General features: G+C 36.8%; 1 protein-coding gene across 1 annotated transcript in view; it reads right to left on the bottom strand.

Annotated features, from left to right (window-relative positions):
* TMEM131 (transmembrane protein 131) overlaps positions 1-23739 on the bottom strand; it is a 225902-nt gene that overhangs the window by 68752 nt on the left and 133411 nt on the right. The window contains exons 6-10 of the mRNA XM_055328071.1: positions 10108-10224; positions 7654-7776; positions 3763-3843; positions 945-1095; positions 785-841 (exon numbers count right to left, since the gene is read on the bottom strand). Coding sequence (XP_055184046.1) covers positions 785-841; positions 945-1095; positions 3763-3843; positions 7654-7776; positions 10108-10224 — 529 coding nt within the window. The remainder of the gene's footprint in view (positions 1-784; positions 842-944; positions 1096-3762; positions 3844-7653; positions 7777-10107; positions 10225-23739) is intronic.

The following is a 23739-nucleotide window of genomic DNA, read 5'->3' as shown; positions in this document are numbered from 1 at the left end:
ATTCTATCCTTACTCACTTAGGATACAGTGTATTACAAGAACTGCCCCCTCCTAAATAGCCACAAAAACAAAACAAAACACAATCTATTAGTGGAATTAGACATTATTACTAATCTTTTAGTTTTCTAGTAAAGCATAAGGAAGCAAATTGATAATGTGCAATGCGAAATTATATTAAAACTGAATCTAATTTTCAGAAGTGGTCTTCAATCCTAAACAATCAAATTCTAATTACATATGGACCACAGAAATTCCAAATTATAATTATTTCTATTTTTTCCTTAATAAATCCTTTAGCTTGAGTATTTTCAATTTTAGAATTTGATTATTTTCTTTGGCCACCTGGAGCAAAATTTAACATTTTTAGTATAATATAACTGAATAATCTATTTCTAAGTAAGAATCCAGAAGTAAAGCTTTTTATTTCCTTTCTGAAAAAGATTCAGTGTAACTGAACATGTGACAAACTGGATTCAAAAACTCAGAAACTACCTTCTGCCTCAATCTTCTGTTTGGAAGACTTACACTTATCTCACGACCTTGCTTTCCCACCTGGTAAGCAATTGATGTCCCTCAGAGGAATGGGGTATGAACCTGTAAGGGCTTTGAGTTACCAACAGTAGCTTTCTACACGATCCTGTGACCCACTGAAAGGTAACTTTCAAAGCTGAGTTACCAGGGAGTTAAAGTAGAGCCAGCTGTTCAGCTCTGATCAGAGGGATTCATTTTTCTTTTCTTTTTTTTTTTTTTAAGACTTACAAAAAACACAGTCTCTTTTCTTTACCTTGTGTTCGTAGTGTACCAAAATCTAACATTTCGGTTGAGGAATAAATTCCAGGAGCTTGGAAAAGAGAAGAGTAAACCATTAGATTTCACTTTGCCCAGAGTAAGATGCATAGAAGACAAAACAAACACTTCTGCAGCTCCTTTGGTTTTCCACTAACCTGTTGTAACTTCTACCTCAACAGGAAGAATGATAAACTCTGTGCTGTCTGAAGCATTTGTCTTTATTCTGATGAAGGCTGTGTGATTATCTGCTTCTCTGGATGAAAAGCTGGCTCTCATCACTCCCTTGGTTTCATAAGGAGGAATTTCCTGACAAGTTAACAGACCATAATATAGCACGGCTTTTGTAATGTTGCAAAACCACCACAGTTTAGTGAATAAGATGACAATGACTCAAAGATGCATTATTATTTTATATACCTACTAAGAAGAAAAGCATTGCCAATTAAACAAATATATTCCATGGATTGTAACAGACTCTAATTTCGAAGAACATTAAAATATTAAAAAAAAAAGTGCATCTTAGAATTGATGAAGCATGGGGTAAAAGTGAGCAAAGTGAAAGAAATAAAATCTGAAAACAAATTGTCAGTTTCAAAATTATCATTAAAAGAATTAATCTATAAAATCAGTTATTCTTTAGCATAGCACCTGGGCATATAATTCAGTCCTAAAATTCTCTAACAAATAGAAATGTCATCATCAGAGGGAAATGCTTTTCCAGAAGTCTAAAGAGGAATCTCTGTAAATAATAACCTAGAGAGCTTAGATCTCATCTTTTCATTTAAAACTGAACTCAACAGAGCTTCCCAAGCAAATCTATAGTTCATCAACTCCTTTTAGTAAGGCTCTTAGCAAGTAAGATAGTAAAAAGTTTTAGGCCTGTAATGAGAGAACACTCATATTCACTAGAAAGAAGATGCATTGGGGGAAAAAATTTTTTTTTTTTGAGATATAATTCTTATCGCTTCTTGGCCTGTTGGCTAAGATCAAGTGGAGATGGAATTCTTTTCCGGTTTTACAACAATCTGGCTTCCTTGGGATCACCAGAATTGCTCTGCACACACCTTCTGGCATATTTGAGGAGATCCTGTGACAGAACTTACTGGTCTTCGCTTACCTCTATTCTCTGAACTTTTTAGCCTCAAAGTAGGAAAGAAGTGATTGGAACCCTCCTGGGACCACTAGAGATGCACCATCCACTTCCCCATCTCTAGGGAGCTGACTTGGTCTCTGGACTTATGTACACTGTAAATGGGCTGAGGGCGAGGTCAAGGCCAATTGACTTTTTTCTTACTCTAGGTTTGTAGGAATAAGAATAACTCTATCTTTCCTTGTAGCCACTGGGAGTATTAAAACATTATGCCACCTCTGCTACCATTCATTATAGTTCCTAACTAATTAGAAATCTGAATTCTTGGGGATCCCTGGGTGGCTCAGTGGTTTGGTGCCTGCTTTGGCCCAGGGCGCGATCCTGGAGTCCCGGGATCGAGTCCCGCGTCAGGCTCCTGGCATGGAGCCTGCTTCTCCCTCTGCCTGTGTCTCTGCCTCTCCCTCTCTCTACATCTATCATGAATAAATAAATAAAATCTTAAAAAAAATCTGAATTCTCTTATGTTTATTAGATACCAATTATATTTCACAGTTAATTCTGAGTTCTTCTATCTATCTAGATAGTTCTACAAATTGAATAGTTTATAGTTAATTCTCTGAAGCACTGTTTTACATACTATTTCTCCCAAAGACTTTTCAAACAATAACAAAATTTCAAGATGAAGCATTTTTGTGAAAGAATATAAATGGACTATCTATTACATATTTCTACTTGCTAATGTGTTCCAATATCTGAGGAGTTAACCAAATCCTTGACAAATTTGTTTCTAATTGCTCAAGTTAACATCCTAAAAACGTCCCTTCCACATCCCTTCCTTAGTTGAGACTGGTTAGAAGACAGAACAAAAAGATAGGTGTGTTTAATAGAGCAATTAATAAATACATTTGGGGCAGCCCGGGTGGCTTAGCGGTTTAGCGCTGCCTTTGGCCCAGGGTGTGGTCCTGGAGACCTGGGATCAAGTCCCACATCGGGCTCCCTGAATGGAGCCTGCTTCTCCCTCTGTCTGTGTCTGCCTCTCTCTCTCTCTCTCTGTGTCTCACATGAATAAATAAATAAAAATCTTAAAAAATAAATTTGATCTTCAGAACTTATCCGTAGCAATAAAGTCTGTTGTCTTCAGTTATGGATAAGAAGCAATCTGAATACCATTGGTACAAGAACTGCTCTTACTATGTCATTCCCCTCTTTGATTAAGGCATGGTAGGTAACATTTAAAGAAAAACCTTCCTATGGCAGGAAATTTTACAACTAAGGTAGTTGCTACATAATCATTGATTTGGTTAATATTTGCCAGCATTCTCTCAGAAAAAGTGTTTCTCTAAGCACTGACAGAAACTAGTGTTCAATATTCAACAATATTAAAGGTGGATGTCGATTACCTAAGAATTTAAAATTCTCTAAGTTGTCATGAGGGCTTGAGTACATTCCCTCTGAAAATGTCATCTCTATCAATAATAAGCCTGCATGTTCAATTCTCTATCTCACACATATAATGAATCCTTATCACAAATTTTTTTTTCTTAATCTTAGCAGAGAGCAGATTATAAATGATTAGATTCAGAGACAACTTTACCAATATTATTCTGTGAAAAGAATAGTTGAAATCTCTTCCTTTCCACACAGTGGGTTAAATCTCTGACCAATTTTGTTCACTCTTCTTTCCAAAGATTACTTATACTTTTCTCTCCCTGTATCACCCAATTTTCAAATATATCTGATGTAAATTTAAAATTAAGATATAATTAAGGGAAAGGCACCCACATTTACATAGGTGATAAATGTAGTGTATAACTCCTGGTTTACTTAAGAAAATAATTCGTTCCATGTGACCACACATGAGGAAAACGTATACCAGCACTCACCCACAGTTTTCTGGTGCCTCCTTGTTGACCCGTTGGAAGTTCTAGGTGAAGATCTCCTCCACTAGAGTACATTTCTACAACCTGTGAAAAAAAGCACATGATGATTAAGTTTGATATCATATTCTCAATGCAAGCCATTTGCTGTTACACAGAAATGAGCCTGACACCCTGTGTGGTAGAAAAATAAAAATATTTACAGATATAAAAGTAGGATAAATATCATGTCTTATCACTGGAGTCAGTGCTTCATATGTGTGACCAATGGTGGTTATTTTTAATTAAAACAAGGTAACTTTCACAACAGAGTTAATTTTCAAATATTAAACTTTGAAACAGTAGTTATTTTGACAATGGATTAAAGAAAATTCATCCATAGAACACTTTTTATTTTTTCCAAAGGAAAAATAGTTTATGAAAATACAAATTTTATACTTCTTATATTAACACAAGTGCTTCTTTAGTCACACACTTATAAAAAGATCTAGGAGCAGATCTAACAACTACTATAATCGTGAAATAGTGAAGAATATGTTATTTTGGGATATATGTAACAGTTTTAATGCAGTATGATAGCATTTGGTTTCTCTTCGTGGCAAAATCACAGCAAATGTTAATACCTCTGTGGCTTGTACCTATACTCATGATTTTGCAGAGATGTAACTGATGTACAATAAACTACCCATATTTCAAGCACACAACTTGGTAACTTCTGACACACATATGCAAGGGTGAAGCTACCACTGCAATTAAGACATTAAATATACCCATTATCTCCACATTTTCTTCATGCCTTTTGCAATCTGTCTCTTTATGCCCCCTTACGAGGGGGGACCAATGAGCTGTGCTTGGTCATTCTAAATTAGGTTTATATCTTCTAAAGCTTCATATAAATGGAATCATACAGTGCACTTTTGTTCCCGGTTGTTTTTACTCAATGTAATTATTTTGAGATTCACCATGTTGTTGTATATATTAATAGTTCATTTCTTTTCAATTTTATGGCTATGCCACAATTTTTGATCCATTCACCTACTGATGGACATTTGGGTTGCTTCCAGTTTTTGGTCTTTACAGATAAAGCTGCATTTGTATAAGTCTTTGTGTGACCATCTGCTTTCTTTTCTCTTCTGTAAATACCTAGGGAGAGAATGGGTCATATGGCAGGAGACTTTCTTTTAAAGGCAGGTAACCCTATCTCTTAAAAAGAATATACTTAATTAAATACAAATTTGGGGTGAAGTAAAAGAATGGGTGGAAGACATTCACTTGTTTTATCACATAAGTCCTTAAGGAGGACATAAAAAAAGACAGAGCAGGAAAAACAGCAATACTCTAGTATAAACTTAAAGGTTGTTGATGTATGTTGTTGTTAAAGTAATACATTTAGCAAAGACTGACAAGCTAAGATTTTCTTTGAGTATTATTATTACATGCCTTCTGATTTATTACAGTGTTTCCCTATAGTCCCAGTTGTATTAATAGTGATACCACTTTAACTGATGGAGTGACTGTAGAACCTTTTCTAAAAACCCACATCATATATTATTTTGTTTAATCTTTCAAGGTATTAAGGAAACAAGCATAACAATGTGTTTAATCTTTAGCAAAGATTAAAAGGTGGACTACTGATTATAACGAAAGGAATAAGGAAATGGGGCCAGAAAAGGTCACATTATAAAATTCAAAGGAAAGATCACATTAAAACTAGGAACACAACATATTCCTGATTTTAAGTTCAGTGCTATTTATTCTAATTTAGCAACATATAAAAAGGAAGCCAGAAATATATAGAGAATATAATTTATGTAAAAAAATTTGCACAAATAATGTTTATTTTTGGGTGTCCACATATATGCATGCAAATGCACTGAAAAGGGTCTGACAAGACACACCAAGATAGTACGGATAGTATATATGAAGAGAGGGTTGGGACTAGAGCTGTGCTAATACAACAGTTATTAGCTACATGTGATTATTTAAAATAACTGAAATAAAATAAAACAAAATGTTCAGTTCTTCAGTCACCCTAGCCACAAATTCAATTGTTCATTAACCACATGTGGCTGGTGGCTGTTGTACTGAACAAAGCAGATACAGATACATCAAAAAGAATTCTACTGGATAGCACTGGATTAAAAAGTAGAGATTCAAGAGGACTTTTGCTTCACATGTTTGAATTAACATTTTTTTTGTCAGTGAGAACACACTCATGTTTGTGTTTTATATATATCATCAGTTGCAACTTATTTACAGTACTTTCTTAAATTTAATGATAAAACTAATGGACACAGCATAACATAGAACCATCAGGTAAGAGTGCCTTCTAGGTAAATCTCAACTGGTTTTTAAGAGGGCAGTTTTGGTTTTTCCAAATGCTCTCCTATATGCTGGTGAAAAGTCCAGTTTAACATATATTCTTCATTAAAATGTTATAATTGGAAAAAGTCTAGATAAACAACAACAATAAAAATCAGTTGATGGAAAACAGTCAAAGAAAGCAGCAAGAATTTATGAAATTCTGTATAATTTGTGATAAAAATTAGAACAGGGAAAATACACCATTACGTAAAGTTAGCCCAAAGGATATAAATGATCAAGTGATGATGAAGAGGAAATACTTTTCACCATAAAAACAGAAGAATACTTTCTTCTTTTGTAATGAAGATATCTAGTTAAAAATAATTCAAATTTGGACAGAATATTTTTATTTTTAAAAAAGATTTTATTTATTTATTCATGAGAGACAGAGAGAGAGAGAGAAAGAGAGAAAGGCAGAGACACAGGCAGAGGGAGAAGCAGGCTCCATGCAGGGAGCCTGACGTGGGACTTGATCCCAGGTCTCCAGGATCCTGCCCTGGGCTGAAGGTGGCACTAAACCGCTGAGCCACCCAGGCTGCCCTGGGCAGAATATTTTTATTAGAAGCTATGCTCACCAAATGTTAGCCAAGTGTCAGGGAGAAAACTCTTTCTTGCTAATTTAGCAAATAATCTCACAATTCATGCTCTAAAAATCTCACTATGCTCTTCCTCCTTTTCTCTTTTTTTGTTTGTGAACATTTCTACCAGGGGTTTCTGAGATGACAAGAAGAATCATTTTGGTTGTGAAAGCTCTGTAGCTTACCACAATATGTAGTGTTTTCCCTCCACTGGTCACGTTTAAGCTAGTGTTAAGGCCTGTAGTACTGGTCCTAAAGAACTCTGGGAAGCGTGGGTGCGGATATTATGGACTATTTTGGAAAGTATCCAGAACACTTTCCAATCAGATGACACAACGTGAAGCTACAGTGGCAGCAAATGTCACATAATTGGAAGTCATTGGGGATGTAAGGTGGGCATTTTAGGAAGTACATAAAGGAGCAACACTGACCACTCCCACTGTACAGAGACGGAATTAGGGAGGATATTCCAGATTTGAAAACAGTCAGTACTAACAGACTGAGTAAGATTAGGAGCTGGATTTTTTAATTAAAAGAAAAAAAGAGTTTACTTTTAATCATGATTCTATATTACCCTACCCTTGGACTTTTAATTTTCAGGCTGCCATCACCCAAAACTTATTACCAAAAATAAGTGTTTAAAAAAATTTATGTTATGGCAGAAAAGTAGTGGCATTATGCAGCTGAAAACTCTTAAGTTAAATGCAGAGCTGCTAAACTCTACCACCAGAGAAACCACAGTTTTAAAAGTGGTTTCAAAAATTCAATACCAGGACTACTATAACCCAAAATTCCAACCACAGCAAGCTGCACTAGAAGAATACCCCCACTTTGATATATCCATAAAACTCCATTATTTTAAATAGTCTCAAAAACTCTAACAAACTGAGATTTCATGCTAAGTATTAATTTTTGCCAAAATGAAACTCATTCAAAATCACCATCATAAACTCACCTGTAAAGGCTCACTATGAGGATTGTGTATATTTATGATAGGTGAGAAACTGCTGTTCACAGGGACTCTGGCCCCAAGGAATGGCCTCAGTCGATATGGGTTTGGAACTCCAACACCAAATACCTATTTTAAGGGTGAAAAAAATGCATTTTGAGTTGTTTTGATAACTAACATTTTTATAGTTATAACTGACTGATCTAGGGAAATCTAGGGAGTCTTATTTAGATGGAAAATCTTTACCTTTAAAAAGAACACTCATGTAATTTCTATAACTGATTTGGCTACACATTTGATTTACTACATATATATGTATATGTATTTGGAATTATTTCTATAATATATTGGAAATTAAAATGGCAGCAGTCTTTCATGAGTTCATAGAATAGACAAAAGAAGAAAATAGGGAATCAAAAGATGTCTTTACTCCAACCACAGTGAGATGGATCTAGGGCCCAAACAATTTCTCAAATATTAAGCCCAGCTCCAGGTCATACCCACATAGGAAGGCAAGGCCCTGGGCTGACTGACTAAACAGGATGAACCAGTCATTCAAATGAAAATATTTATTAAGTGCCCTTGATGTGCTAGGCACAAATATATACAGTAGTGAATGATTCAATAGTGAGTAAGATAGATAATATGCCTGCTGTCATAAAGCTCATATTCCAGTATAAGGGATGGACTAGATAACAATAAAAAAGTTTTTTTTTTTTTTAAGATTTTATTTATTTATTCATGAGAGCCAGAGAGTGAGAGGCAGAGACACAGGCAGAGGGAGAAGCAGGCTCCCTCCGGGGAGCCTGATGTGGGACTCGATTCCAGGACCCCAGGATCACAACCTGAGCCAAAGGCAGATGCTCAACCACTGAACCAGCCAGGTGCCCACAATAAAAAAGTTCTAAAGAAACAGGTAATTGGATAACTGGCTGGGGTGAGGCTGGGAAGTGATGTAAGCTGATGTCACCAGTAAGATGAGAAAAAGCCAGCAATGAGAGTGTATTCAGGTAAGGGGAAGTATACAAAGGGCATGACATGGGAAAGGGTTGACCTATCTGAAGAAGCATGGTCAAACGGAATGAGGTTAAGAGGGATATATGAAATCAGAATCTCAGAGCCTTGCTGGCCTTGGTAAAAAGTTTACATTTTTCTCTAAGAGCAATGGGACATTAGGATTTCCATGGGCAAGTTGACTAGGTGTGATTTATGTTCACAGAGGATCCCTCTGACTACAGTGAATGATGGCCTATGGTAGGGCCTGGGGAGGTGTGGAGGGTCTGTTGGGAGGCTACTATGTCATCCAGTGAGAGGCAACATGGCAGTGAAGAAGAGAGAGGTAGACAGACTCAAGATATATTTAGGAGGGGGATTTTGTGAAAGACTAGATGTGGAGAGGTGAAGAAAGACAGCTGGCCACTGAGGCTCTACTTGAGAATGACCTGATCACAACCCTCAGGTACTCCAGCCTGGCCACAACCATCCAGGCAATTGGGTGCCTCTGTAGAGCAAAGGTCTTAATATTCTTATGACAGTCTTCATTTACTCAACAGGTGCATGTTAAATGAATGTCATCTATACAGCACTTCAAAGTTACTCATCTATACAGGCTGTCTACTAAAGAACCATTAAAGACTTATTCACCATAAATAAACACAAGTGCCTGACTAATTAGTTTACTCTGACACTAGTTTTCAAGATATATGGTATGTTCTGGGTCCTGAAGAAGAAATGCTCAAAAGAATATAATAAAAACTGTCAAGTAAGACATTAGCTAAGTAAGGAGCTCAGTGTTCCAAGTGCAGTGTAAGACAGTAGTTAATAGGATGGTCTTTGTAATTACATTATTGAATCCCTGCTCAATAACCCATTAATATCATAATTTGAGCCAATTATTTAACCTTTTGAAACTTCACTTTCCTTAACTAAAAAAATGAGGACAATGGTATCTATAACACAGGCGGAAATGCATGTAGAGTATGTAGTACAGTGCCATCATAATTCTTAATGATCTTGATAACCTTGATATTCCAAAATTTTGATTCATAAAACTTAACAATCTTTAATAACCTAAACAATAATTACACGTAAAAAGAACAAATCTTAATCTATTTACTAAAGAAGAGTAGGCATGTATGTTTTAATCTTGAAACTATTATTCAGTGTGCTTCATAAATGCACAAAGTAAAATTTAAAAAATTTAGTCAGTGTAAAATATTCATTTTTCTTTTGCTAACCAATCTTACATTAATGCTTTAGCTGAGCTTTAAAAGATTGTTCAGTCTGATCTGAATAGGGATGGTCACAGCCACAGCAGTGAGTAAAAATGCTCTAAATAAGTCTAAACTCTTACATTCCCTATTATCCTATTATGAGTTTTTTGATAGGCTGTCCTATGATACATCAGAGATGAAGGCTATAGTTTATAAAATAAGTGAAAGTTTTAATCCTGGTTCTTACCTGGTATGTAAATACCCCATGATTGGATGTGTTAATAAATAAAGTATTTTCTACATTTCCCACTACTCTTGCAAGAAAAACTACATCAAATGATGTATTTCCTCCTGGAAGTATTTTCTGAAAAAGAACAGCAATAAATAAAGTTAAATTAATACATAAAAATATGATTATGCTAACCACAAATTAAATAGCTTAAGTTCTCTAAAAAATATGTCTTCATACTGATGTCTCCAGTCATACCATTTTGCCAATTACTAGCCTAAAACCCTCTACAGCAGATGGTTTCCTTAGATTCTATTCATTCAACAATCACCAAGCTGGAATGAAGTGCCTAATTATAGGCTGTTCCCTCATCACATAATCAGGTAGGAGTTGAGCCAAGGCTGAGCTTCTTATATAGATGTACTATTCTACTACTAAGCAGAAACTTGTTATTCCAAAGAAGAGATAAGTCCAGGCCTCAACCCCTTGACCTCTGTCACCCATTGACACAAGGCACTGTTATGTGTCTACATCTTAAATTAGGAAAGAAGGCAGGGTGGCAGTTACGTGCAGAAACTCACTCCTGTTATTTTGTGCAGATTGAGAATGTCATTGTAGTTAAAGAAATAAAACATTATTACAACAAAACAATGGGGCTACTCCATGGACTTTAAGGGGACCATGACTGAAGTTCTGTCTGTGATGAAGCCTTATAATGCAGGTATCGACCTCTCTCTCTCTGCCTCTATGGCTTGAACTCTAAAAAGCTCCCCAGACTGTAGCTTAAAATACATGGCACTGAGACTTCTGGCTTTACCTTATGATACAGAAAGCTGGAAAGAACATTTCCCCTGCTTATCAACAATGAAAAGAATAACCTACAAAATCATAAATTTCCTTGAACCTATCACAGAGTTTATGTAACAAGTAGTCCCAAATTTGAGGAAAGACAAGCACTGCCAAGGAGAGATGGAATGTACTGGCTCACCCATGGCAGAGAATGGGAAGATGAGGCTACCATATAAGAGGATAAAATGCATTCAGCTAAAATTTTTACACTCTGCTAAAAGCTTATAGCAAGCTGAAAGGAGACTATACAACCCCTGGAAGCTGTAGACACTAGATGGAGGTCACACTTGAGCCAAAGTCAGTAACAGAAGATACTCGGTAAATCTCTAAGTAGCTTGAAATTATCACACTTCTCAATGACCCAGTGGTCAAAGAAGTAGTCACAGGGAAATTAAAATATTTTGAATCAAGTGAAAATTAAAACACAGCATACCAAAATTGCTGGCTGTAGCTAAAGCAACACTGGAAATGTATACAATTACACGCTTATTTTGAGAAGAAATGCTTCAAAAATCAGTAATCTATGCTTCCACTTTGAGAAACTAGAAAAAAGAGTAAATTAAACCCAAAATATACAAAAGGAAGAAAACAATAGACAAAAGGAAGCAGAAAGGAATAAAATAAAAAATAGAAAAATAGTAGAAAGTCAATAAAACCAAAAGATAATGCCTCAAAAAGGTCCATAAACTGATAAAACCCCAGACAAAATGACCAAGATTAAAAAGGAAGAAAACAAAACTATAAGAAATTGAAATGTGAGCATTAATATATACCTTTCACACATAAAAAAGGATGATCAAGGAATATTACAAACAACTGTATGACCATAAATCTAATAACTAGAAGAAATGGACAGATTCTTTGAAAAACACAATCTGCCAAAGCTCATTCAAAATGAAACAATCTGGACAGGCTTATATCTATTAAAGAAGTTTAAATTTGTAATTTAAAACCTTCCCACAAAGAAAAGTCCAAGCCCAGATGGTTTCATTGGTAGAATGGCAGAATTCTCTACCAAATACTTAAGAAGGAATTATCTTAAGTATTTTACAGCACACGGAAAAGGAGATAACATTCCCCACCTTGTTTACTGGTTCAGCATTACCCTGATACCAAGACCAAAGACTTGAAGAGAAAAGAAAACCATGTCAATATGCCTCATGAATGTACACATATAATCAATTACAAAATATTGGCAACTTAAATCCAGTCAATATATTAAAAATGGTAATACATCAAATGACCAAGTGGTTTTTTATCTTGACAATTCAACTCTAGGTCAACAGGCAAAAGTCAAATCAATGTAACTGGTATTATCAACTTACTACAGAAGAAAAGTCAGATGGTCATTTTTTTTTTTAAGATTTTGTTTGTTTATTCATGAGAGAGAGAGAGAGAGAGAGAGAGAGAGAGAGAGAGGTAGAGACACAGGCAGAGGGAGAAGCAGGCTCCATGCAAGGAGCCTGATGTGGGACTCGATCCCGGATCCCAGGATCATGCACTGGGCCAAAGTCAGACACTCAAGTCAGACACCCAGGTGTCCCATCAGATAGTCATTTCAAAAGGTGCATAAAACAAATTGACAAAATCCAATATCCACTCATGATTAGAAATCTCAGTAAACTGATCAGTAGAAGAGAAATTCCTCAACCTGATAAAGAACATCTAAAAAACCCTATCTAGAGCTACCATATTTCATGGTGAATGACTGAATGCTTTCCTCCTGAAATATAGAACAAGGCAGGGATGTCCTCTCATGTTAGCTGATCAACATTATATTGGAAGTATTGGTCAGTGCAATGAGGCAAGAAAAAGAAATAAAAGGCATACATATTAGAAACTAAGAACAATATGTCTTCATTCACAAACAACATAGCTGTCTCTATAAAGAACTCCAAAAATATCTTCAAAAATCCTTCCAAAATAAAAGAGTTTAACCAAGTCACAGGAATCAAGGTCAATGTATAATGATCAGTTGTATTTCCATACACTACCAATGAACAATGGAATTCTAGTTTTATAAAAAGTATCATTTACAATCACACACACAAAAATACTGAGGTATAAATCTATTAATGTGCAAGTTCTATAAGATGAAAACTATAAAATACTGCTGAAAGAAATCAAAGTCTTTAAAAAATGGAGAGACATACTGTGTTCACGGATCAGAAGATTCAATTGTTAAAATGTTAATTCTCCGCCAATTGATTTATATATCCAATGCAAGTGCAATAAAAATTTCAGTCTAAGGGAAAAGAGTTACATGCAACGTTGAGATAATATCCTATAGCAGAAAAAGTACAACGGTGATAGGAAAACTGATGAAATTCATGTAAGTTTTTTAAAAGATTTTGAGAGTTGGGGGCAGGGGCACGGGTAAAGGGGAAGGACAGAGGGAGAGGGACAAGAGGAGTCTTATGTGGGGCTTGATCCCAGGACCCTGAAATCATGACCTGAGACGAAGGCAGATGCTTAACCAACTGAGCCACCCAGGCGCCCTTCATATAAGTTTTTTAATAATATTGTACCAATGTTAATCTCCTTGTTTTGATAATTGTAGATAAGATGTTAGCACTAGGAGAAGGTGGGTAAGGAATCCAAGGAGACTATTTGTGCATATTTTTTAAATACATTTAAGAGTACTTCAAAATAACATAATACAAAAACTACAGCAAGATTTAAAACAAAAGAAGCTGATTCCAAACTTTAGATAGCAAGAAAAGGGAATAAAAAGAGCCAAACAAGGGCACCTGGGTGACTCAGTCAGTTAAGTGTTTGCCTTCGGGTTAAGTCATGATCTCCAGGTCCTGGGATCAAGCCCTGTATTGGGCTTCCTGCTCAGTGGGGAGCCTGCTTCTCCCTCTCCCTCTGCTCATCCCTACCCGCTCACATTCTCTCTCTCAAATAAATAAAATCTTAAAAAAAAATTAAAAAGAGCAAAACAATTTTGAAAAAAGGAAAACCTGGAGGACTCATAATATCTAGAAATTATTCAAAAGCTCCAGTAAACATAAAAGTGTGATATTGGTGGAGGGTAGATATTTTAGAGTCCACCTATTAGATACATATTAGAACATAAGGGAGAGTCCAAGAAATAGACCCACACACTTACAAGGTCAACTGACTTTTGGCAAAAATGTAGAGGGATTTGAAAGAAGCCTTTCCAATCAATGGTGTAGGAACAACTGTATATTTATATGCAATACAAAATGAGCTTGATCTGCAACTCATACCATAAACAAAGATTAAATCAAAATGGATCATAGACCTAAATATAAAATCTAAAACTATTAAACTTCTGGAAGAAAAACTGGAGAAAATTTTTGTGACCTTGGTTTAGGCGAAGAGTTCTTTGCTACAAGTCCAAAAAGCATGACCCATAAAAGAAAACTTGATAAAATGGACTTCATGGAAATTAAAAACTTGTCTTTGGAAACATTCTGTAAAGAGAATGGAAAGACATGCTGCAAACAGGAAGAAAAGATTTGCAAATCACATATGTGATAAAGACATATCTAGAATATATAAAGAACTCTCAAGAACTCATTTAAGAAAACAACCCAATTAAAAAACAGGAGGGAGAATTGCAGACATTTCATCAAAGAAAATAGATGGCTGGCAAATAAGCAACTGAAAAGATGTTCACCATCGTTAATGACAAATGTAAATTAAAACAAAAATGAAAAAATAAAACAAAAATGAACACCATACAACTACTTGAGTGACTAAAATTAAAAACAAGCAAACAAAAACCCATCCTCACAATACTAAGTACTAACAAAGATGCTGAACAACTGGAGCATACATTCATTCCTGGTGGGAATGCAAAATGGTACAGTCACTATGAGAAACTGTTAAGCATATACTTAGTGTAAGACTCAGCAATTCCATTCCTAAGTATTTATATAAGGGAAATGAGGAAATGAAACATTTATGTTCACACAAAAATCTATATATGAACATTTATAGTGGTTTTATTTATAATAACTCCAAACTGGGAAGAATGTAAATATCTTTAACTGGTGAATGGATAAACAAACTGGAATACTGACATCTAATGAAATATTACTGAGCAATAAAGTGGTACAAAGAATGGATATATATCCAACTACATGGATAATGTGAAATGCATTACGCTAAATGAATAAGTCGGACTCAAAAAGCTATATACTGCATGGCTCCATTTATATAACCTCTGAAATAGGGTATACTCAGAGGCTTGAGTTGACTGAGTCATTGATTATATCACTATGAGTTTGTCAAAACTCAGAACTATACGTTAAAATGGGTGAATTTTGGGATCCCTGGGTGGCGCAGTGGTTTAGCGCCGGTCTTTGGCCCAGGGCGCGATCCTGGAGACCCGGGATTGAGTCCCGCGTCAGGCTCCCGGTGCATGGAGCCTGCTTCTCCCTCTGCCTGTGTCTCTGCCTCTCTCTCTCTCTCTCTCTGTGACTGTCATAAATAAATAAAAAAAATTAAAAAAAAATAAAATGGGTGAATTTTACTGAAAGTATACCATTATATATAACATATATATAATTTGCATGATATATAATTTGCAGATTCACTCAAGACTGTATTTTAGCCTGGATCTTTTTTATAAGGGTCTTCAGTTTCCTGGAACAAGGACAAGTAATTGAATGTTTAGGTTAACCACTGGAAGGCAAGAATCAACTCAAATCTACTTTAAGACAACAAAAATCTCTAAATAAAACAGATAATTTCACTAAACACATGCAGTCTGTCCACACTTCTCACAGCTGTGAATTTAACTCTAACGGGTCATATTCCTGGCCACCTATTTATCACCCTCATTACCCCTTGGACAGTTCAGGACTCACTGTGACATCTAGGGGCACAGAGAAGAACCTCAAGGCTGTTTGAGAAAAGAACATTATTTTTCCCATCTAAGATGCCAGTGCTTATAATACAGATGCTTAATTTTGTAACACTAAAAGATGCAGAGCTAATCAGAAACTTCCATGTTTCAAAGCAAGAAATAAGGATAACAAAAATCTCACAGAAAGAAGCAGTGAAGAAATCTGTATGGCTCATTCTGGGCACTGTATTGAGGGAGGAAAACTAATTTACTCTCAAAATTTCAACTGTAACTCAGGACTCATGCAGATTTATAATATGATTATATAATAATAGTCCCTCAAAACCTCAAGCAGTAAATATAATGTTTAGCTGGTAGCACTGAGACCACTAGTATCGTCACTCTGGGGAAAAAATCAACTTCAATGCAAGCTAACGGGGACAGTACTATGCCCTTCACTGTAAGATGGGCTCCAGTTTCAGAGACATAAAAATGTTGAAAAAAATTGTTTTAGAATCAATGAGTATGGTACTCCTGTTTGACAGTAGTTCTAATGTCAATGAAGAAGATATTCATAAGGCCTGTGTTTACTACAGGGAAATTTTTCCAGTGAGAGAAAAACTGGTTTCCTTTAAAATTTTTATAGGAACTTATGTACATATTTAAATAATATCTTTCAAAAGCCCATCTAAATTCAAAAAGGAAGGCACATTATCATGGAACACTTAATTCCTTTTTTTTTTTAAGTTTTATTTATTTATTCATGAGAGACAGAGAAAAAGAGAGAGAGAGAGAGAGGGGGGCAGAGACTTAGGCAGAGAGAGAAGCAGGCTCCATGCAAGGGAGCCTGATATGGGCCTTGATCCCGGGACTCCAGGAACATGTCCTGGGCCAAAGGCAGACGCGTAACCATTGAGCCACCCAGGCGTCCCAGGAACACTTAATTCTTTGTATAATCTTTTGCCACTATCAGAATTGGCTATCTAATCTTGAGTAAGTAGGTGATGTACTGGAGACCTCAGTTTCTAGTTAGGTCACTAAGAAACTGCGATTTTGGCAAGTCTTTTTAACCTCTGTAGGTTTCTTTCTTTCTTTTTCTTTTCTTTTTTTTTTTTTTTAAGATTTTATTTATTTATTCATGAAAGACACGGGGGGAGGGACAGAGACACAGGCAGAGGGAGAAGCAGGCTCTGTGCCGGGAGCCTGATGTGGGACTCGATCCTGCGACTCCAGGATCACATCCTGAGCCAAAGGCAGGCGCTAAACCGCTGAGCCACCCAGGGATCCCCCCTCTGTAGGTTTCAGTGTCTCCTAATTTCAAAATGAGCCAATTTTATTAGATGATCTCTGAGATCTTAATTATTAAATAAACCATAAATATGATCAATCTCGTTGCTTAATTCCTATGTAAGATGAGGCTTTGCTTTATGATGTCATTTACATCCAGGGAGGGGTGGAGAAGAGTCTAGAAATCAGAGTACAAGTTCTCTTTGATACTTCTTAATACCTATCAAGACTTGACTCCACTATAATTTCAGTACTTTAAGAAGACCCTGAGATAGACAAAACAAACATTTCTTTTCTTCTTTTTTTAGTAACAGGGAAAATCTAATTACAAGTGACACATAAGGATGTAACAGATCAGCAGGCTCAGGAATGTAATCTTCCCATTAAGAATTCATCAGATTGGGATCCCTGGGTGGCACGATCCTGCAGACCCGGGATCGAGTCCCACGTGGGGCTACCGGTGCATGGAGCCTGCTTCTCCCTCTGCCTGTGTCTCTGCCTCTCTCTCTCTCTCTCTCTCTCTCTCTCTCTCTGTGACTATAAGAAAGAAAGAAAAGAAAGAAAAGAAAGAAAGAAAGAAAGAAAGAAAGAAAGAAAGAAAGAATTCATCAGATTTGCGACAATGTATTCTTTTGTCCACTTTCCTGCACACTTTCTAAATTAGATGAATTTGGTGTGATAAAAAATTAGAAAACAGTATAAAAAGTAATGAAGAACAAGTAAGGTGTGCTAGCTCTAACCTAACATTATGTGCAGCTAAGTATTTCACCTTTGTATCATTGCTCATTCCCTGGCTGGCTCCCTTGGTAAGCTCATCTCCAGGTCCATGACTTCACCAGGGACTCTTAAACTTCCATTTCGAATCCAGTCCTTTCTCTTATAATCTGAACTCAGACACCAATCGTCACTTGGCACTTGTACCTGAATGTCTAAGAGACATCTCAAATCTAACTCGTTGAAAACTAAACTACTGATTATACTCCCCAAACCTGCTCTATCCTCAGCTTCTCCACTCGGGTTGATAACAACTCTGTCATTTTGGTAGCTTGGGACAAAAACCATAGAGCCAGTCTTGACTCTTTTTCTTAGTCCCACATCAGGAAACCCTATTGGCTATATCCTCAAAATATATCCCAATTCCAACAGCTTTCTTCACTTCTTCACTCTTGCCAGAGTAATTGTCTTCCTACCATTAGGTGCTGCAACAGCTAATGTAACCGGTGTCCCTGATTCTCCCCTTGCTCTTCTGCAGTCTCTTTTTAATAGATTCTTAAAAAACAAAAGCTATCATTTCATTTCTCAGCTCAAATCCATGGAGGTTTCCAATTTCAATCAGGATAAGAGCCAAAGTACTCATCATAGCTTGTAAGGCCCTTCACACTTTGCCCCCTCCCATCCTCCTTCACTTCTCTCACCCTTGGTCACTCTGGTTTAGCCACACTGTCCTCTTTACATACAGTCATACTTTCACATCGGACCCTTTGTGCTGTCTGGAATGTTCTTCTTCCATATATTCCACTTCCTTCCATTCAATACAACTCTCTGACCTCCTTCAAATCTGTTCAAAATGTCACCTTCTAAATGAAGCCTGTGCTATCCTACTGAAAACTGGAGGAGTGATGGCAGCATAAGATGTTCCTCCTTTTTGTCCCCTTTTGAAGTTATGGTAGATTAGAAATCCATTTAAAAACAGAAGGGCCTTTGTAGGAATTGTGGGATTCAGCACCATATGCCAGGGGACCTAGGAATTGTCTCGACCACTTGTGCATCTGGTAGTAGGTGGATAGACTTCAGCATGGGCTGCAGAACCAGTGCACTTGCTCCAACCACTTTCGCCATGGTGGGGACAAAAGTTGGAGAGTGCTGTCCTAGGCAAAATCCCATACAAGACATACGTTACAAAAGTCCAGGCTTTCTGTGGACACAATGAAGCAAAAAAAGAAAGTATGGTCACAGTAGAGACCATAAGTGGAACTTTCCAAGTGCCACCCCCCCTTCCCCTCCCCCATGGGAACACTCCATGGGAGTGAATTATCCAGCAGTGGGACTTCTACAACAAGGGAAAAGGAGAGGAGTAAGTGAGTACCCGGCTACCCCACTAATGCAGGACACAGCAGGAGAAACTTGTTTCTCTCCAGTAGCACTCAGAGCACTGAAGCAGGACCTCCAAACTGGGGAAGGGAGAAGAGCAGAAAAGAGATAGGTAAGAACATCAAAGGGCATTCAAGGTATATAATTCCTGGTGACTGCACTCAGGACTTCAGCAAAAAGTCTGCCCATGAGCCTCTGGGAATACTTTGCCCAAAGATATGCCCACGTTGTCTACAGGCACCCCAAAGTCCTGAGTGCTAAACCCACATCTCTTCTCACTCTGCAGCTGGCTCCTCACTCCCAAGTGCAGTGGTGAGAACAAGTCCAGTAAATGGACTGTTATCAGAAAAACAGCAGGATGTGTGGGCAAGGCTGAAACCACAAATTAGAGTAACACCTTCTAGAAAATCTAAAAGGTGGAGAAAATCCAAATATAACAGCACCAACAAATAATATACCCCATCTGAAGACAACCAGTAAAGATTTAGGAAAGGGTCTGCTACTTTATTTTTTTATTGTTTTTTTTTTTTAAATTTTTATTTATTTATGACAGTCACAGAGAGAGAGAGAGAGAGAGAGAGGCAGAGACACAGGCAGAGGGAGAAGCAGGCTCCATGCACCGGGAGCCCGACGTGGGACTCGATCCCGGGTCTCCAGGATCGCGCCCTGGGCCAAAGGCAGGCGCCAAACCGCTGCGCCACCCAGGGATCCCCAGGTCTGCTACTTTAAACACAAAAGCAGAAATGTAGAACTACAAGGAACATGAAAAAAAAATGTGATCACTAAAAGAAGAGTAATTCTCCAAGCAAGAGCACAGATTTTTGCAATCTAGTTGATGAAGGATTCAAAGTAATTCTTTTTTTTTAAGATTTCCTTTCTTGTTTTGACAGAGAGAGAGAGAGCACAAGCAGGGAGAGTGGCAGACAGAGGGAGAGGCAGGCTCCCCACTGAGCAGGGAGCCTGATACAGGGCTCAATCCCAAGACCCTGGGATCATGACCTGAGCCGAAGGTAGACGCTTAACCAACTAGCCATCCAGGCGCCCCTCAAAGTAGTTCTTTTGAATAAACTCAGTGATCTACAAGAAAACTCAGGAAACAATACATAAACAAAATGAGATCCTTAACAAAGAGAAGAAATAATAAAAAAGAACAAAACTGAAATTCTGGAACTTAAGATTTCAATGACTAAATGAAAAAACAATGCTGGGCAGCCCAGATGGCTCAGCAGTTTAGCACTGCCTTCAGCCCAGGGTGTGAGAGAAAGAGAGGGTCTCTCTCTTTCTCTGTGCCTCTCATGAATAAATAAATAAAATCTTTAAAAAAATAAAAAATAAATAAATGAAAAAATGCAATAGAGAGCATGTACAGCAGAGTAAAACAAAGAAAAGACAGAATACGTAATCTAGAAATTCTAAATTATCCAATTAGAATAGAACAAAGGAAAAAGAATAAGAGTGAAGAAAACCTATTGGAACTATGGGATTCCATCAAAGAACAAATATAATAATCCAAGCACCAGATAAAAGAGGGAGAAGGGGGCAGAGAGTTTATTTAAAGAAATAATAGCTGAGAACTTCTCAAACCTGGGGAGATGCTTGAATACCACGTTCATGAAGCTAATGGGTCATCCTATTACCTCAATGCAAAAGACCTTCTCCGACACATGGTGTAATGAAACAGTCAAAAATCAAAGATAAAGAGAGAATCCTAAAAGAACCCAGAAAAAAAGACTGTAAACTATAAAGGAACTCCATGAGGCTATTAGTGATTTCCCAGCAGAAACCCTACGGGCCAAGAGAGAGTGGGATGACATACTCAAAGTACTGAAAGAAAAAAACTGCTACCCAAGAATGCTCTCATCTGACAAAGTTCTCCTTCAGATGCAAAGGAGAAATAAAGACTTTCTTGGACTAACAATTCACTGGTGAATTCTGAGGCAGTTCGTCACCCCCAGACTTACTTTTAAGAAATGCTGAAAGGAGTTCTAGCTGAAATGAAAAAATATTAATAGTGGTCCAAAAACATGAAAGTATACGACACACTGGGTAAAGGTAAATATACAGTCAGACATAGAAAATCCTAATTCTGTAAAAGGATGATGTGTTAACCACTTAACTGTAGTAGAAAGGTTAAAGAAGAACATTAAAATTAATTATAGCTACTATAATTTGTCAATGAGCACACAATTTAAAAAGAGGTACATAATGACATCAAGCATATTAAAGAGGGAAGAGTAAAGGGTAAAGCTTTTACACAACTGAAATTGTTATCAGCTTAAAATGGATGGCTTTATAAGATGTTTTATGTAAACTTCATGGGACCAAGAGGCAAAAACAGATTCACAAAAGTAAAAGAAAGGGGAAACAGACCGACACCATGAAAAATCATGAATCTATAAAGGCCGGTAGAAAGAGAGGGAAAGGGATGACTGGGTGGATCAGGGGTTAAGCGTCTGCCTTCAGCTCAGGGAATAATCACAGGATCTGGGATCGAGTCACGCATCAGGCTCCCTTTGAGGAGCCTGCTTCTCCCTCTGCCTATGTCTCTGTCTTTCTCTGTGTGTCTCTCATGAATAAATCAATTAAAAAAAAAAGAATAAGAAGAAACAGAGGGAAAAAGAATCAGTGGAGACACAAAATCACCAGAAAGCCATTAAGAAGACTGCATTAGTAAGCCCTTATATATCAAGAATAAATGAATTGAATTCACCAACCAAAAGGCACACCGGGACTAGATAAAGAAATGAGATCCAATTCTATACTGTCTAGAAAAGGCAAACTTCTGCTTTAAGGGCACACACTGGTTCAAAGTGAAGGGCTGGAAAAAGACATTCAGTGCAAGTAGAAACCAAGAGAGTGAAGGCTGCTATGCTTATATCACATGAAATAGACTTTAAAAGCCAAAAATGGTAATAAGAGACAAAGTAGGTCATAAAATAATAATAAAGGGATTCAATATGTAAAGAGAATATAACAACTGTAAATACATTACCCAACATAAGAGTACCTAAATATATTAACAAATATTGACAGATTTGAAGGGAGAAAAAGATGACAATACAATAACAGCAAGGGACTTCAATACCCCCACTTTCATCAATGGATATCATCCAGACAGAACATCAACAGGGAAATGGACGTGAATCACTGATTAAACCAAATAGACATAACAGACATTTACAGATCAATCCATCCCATAGCAGCAAATACATGTTCTTCTCAAGTGCACACAAAACATTCTCTGACGCAGACCATATGACAGTACACATACCAAGTCTAATGGTAAGTAATAATACCAAGTATATTTTTAGTCATAATGGTATGCAACTAGAAATCAATAAAAAGGAAAGCTGGAAAATCTACAAATGTGTGTAATTTTTAAAAAAAATTTTTTTAAAAGATTTTATTTATTTATTCATGAGAGACAGAAGAGAGAGAGAGAGAGAGAGAGAGAGAGAGAGAGAGAGAGGCAGAGACACGACACAGGCAGAAGGAGAAGCAGGCTCCATGCAGGGAGCCTGACATGGGACTCGATCCCAGGTCTACAGGATCACACCCTGGGCTGAAGGCGGCGCCAAACCACCGAGCCACCCGGGCTGCCCCAAATGTGTGTAAATTAAACAACATACTCCTGACAACCAAAAGGGTCCAAAAAGAAATCAAAAGGGAACCCCCCCAAAAAATTGAAACAAATGAAAATGGAAATATAACATACCAAAACTTATGGGATGCTGCAAAAGCAGTTCTAAGAGGGACTTTATAGTTGTAAATGCATATATTAAGAAAATAGAAACATCTCAAATAAACAACCTAACTTTACTCCTCAAGGAACTGGAAATAGAACTATAAGCCCAAGTCCAAAATTAGCAAAAGGAAAGAAATAAAAATCAGAGCAGAAATAAATAAAATAGAGACCAGAAAAACAATAAGGAAAAAACCCAGTGAAACTAAGAGCTGGTTTCAAACAGATAAAACAAAATCAGCAAATCTTCAGCTACACAAACCATGAAAGAAGAAGACAAAATCGAAAGTCAGAAATGAAAACGGAGATATTACAATTGATACTACAGAAATACATGGGATCATAAGAGACTAGTATGAACAATTATATACCAACAAATTGGATAACCTTTAAGAAATGGATAAATTCTCAGAAACATACAACCTACCAAGACTGCATCATGAAGAGAAAATCTGAAAAGAACAGTAAGGAGACTGAATCAGTAATCAAAAACCTCTCAACATAGAAAACCACAGGATAAGCTGGTTTCACTAATGAATTCTACCAAACATTTAAAGAATTAATGCCAATCCTTCTCAAACTCTTCTAAAAATTTGAAGGGACAGAACACTTTAAAATTCATTTTATGAAGCCAGCATTATCCTGATACCAAAGCCAACAAGGACAAACAAGAAAACTATAGACCAATACTCTTGATGAATACAGATGAAAAAGTTCTCAAAAAATATTAGCAGACTGAATTCAACACACAAAGTATTATACACCATGACCAAGCAGGATTTCTCCCTGGGATGAAAGGATAGTTCAATACATATAAATCAATAAATGTGATACATCATATTAACAGAATGAAAGATAAAAA

This window comes from Nyctereutes procyonoides, unplaced genomic scaffold (genome assembly GCF_905146905.1).
Source record: "Nyctereutes procyonoides isolate TBG_1078 unplaced genomic scaffold, NYPRO_anot_genome, whole genome shotgun sequence".
In the NCBI taxonomy this organism is placed as follows: domain Eukaryota; kingdom Metazoa; phylum Chordata; class Mammalia; order Carnivora; family Canidae; genus Nyctereutes; species Nyctereutes procyonoides.
Note: the sequence above shows the minus strand (reverse complement) of the source record. Positions and strands in the feature narration are given on the sequence as shown.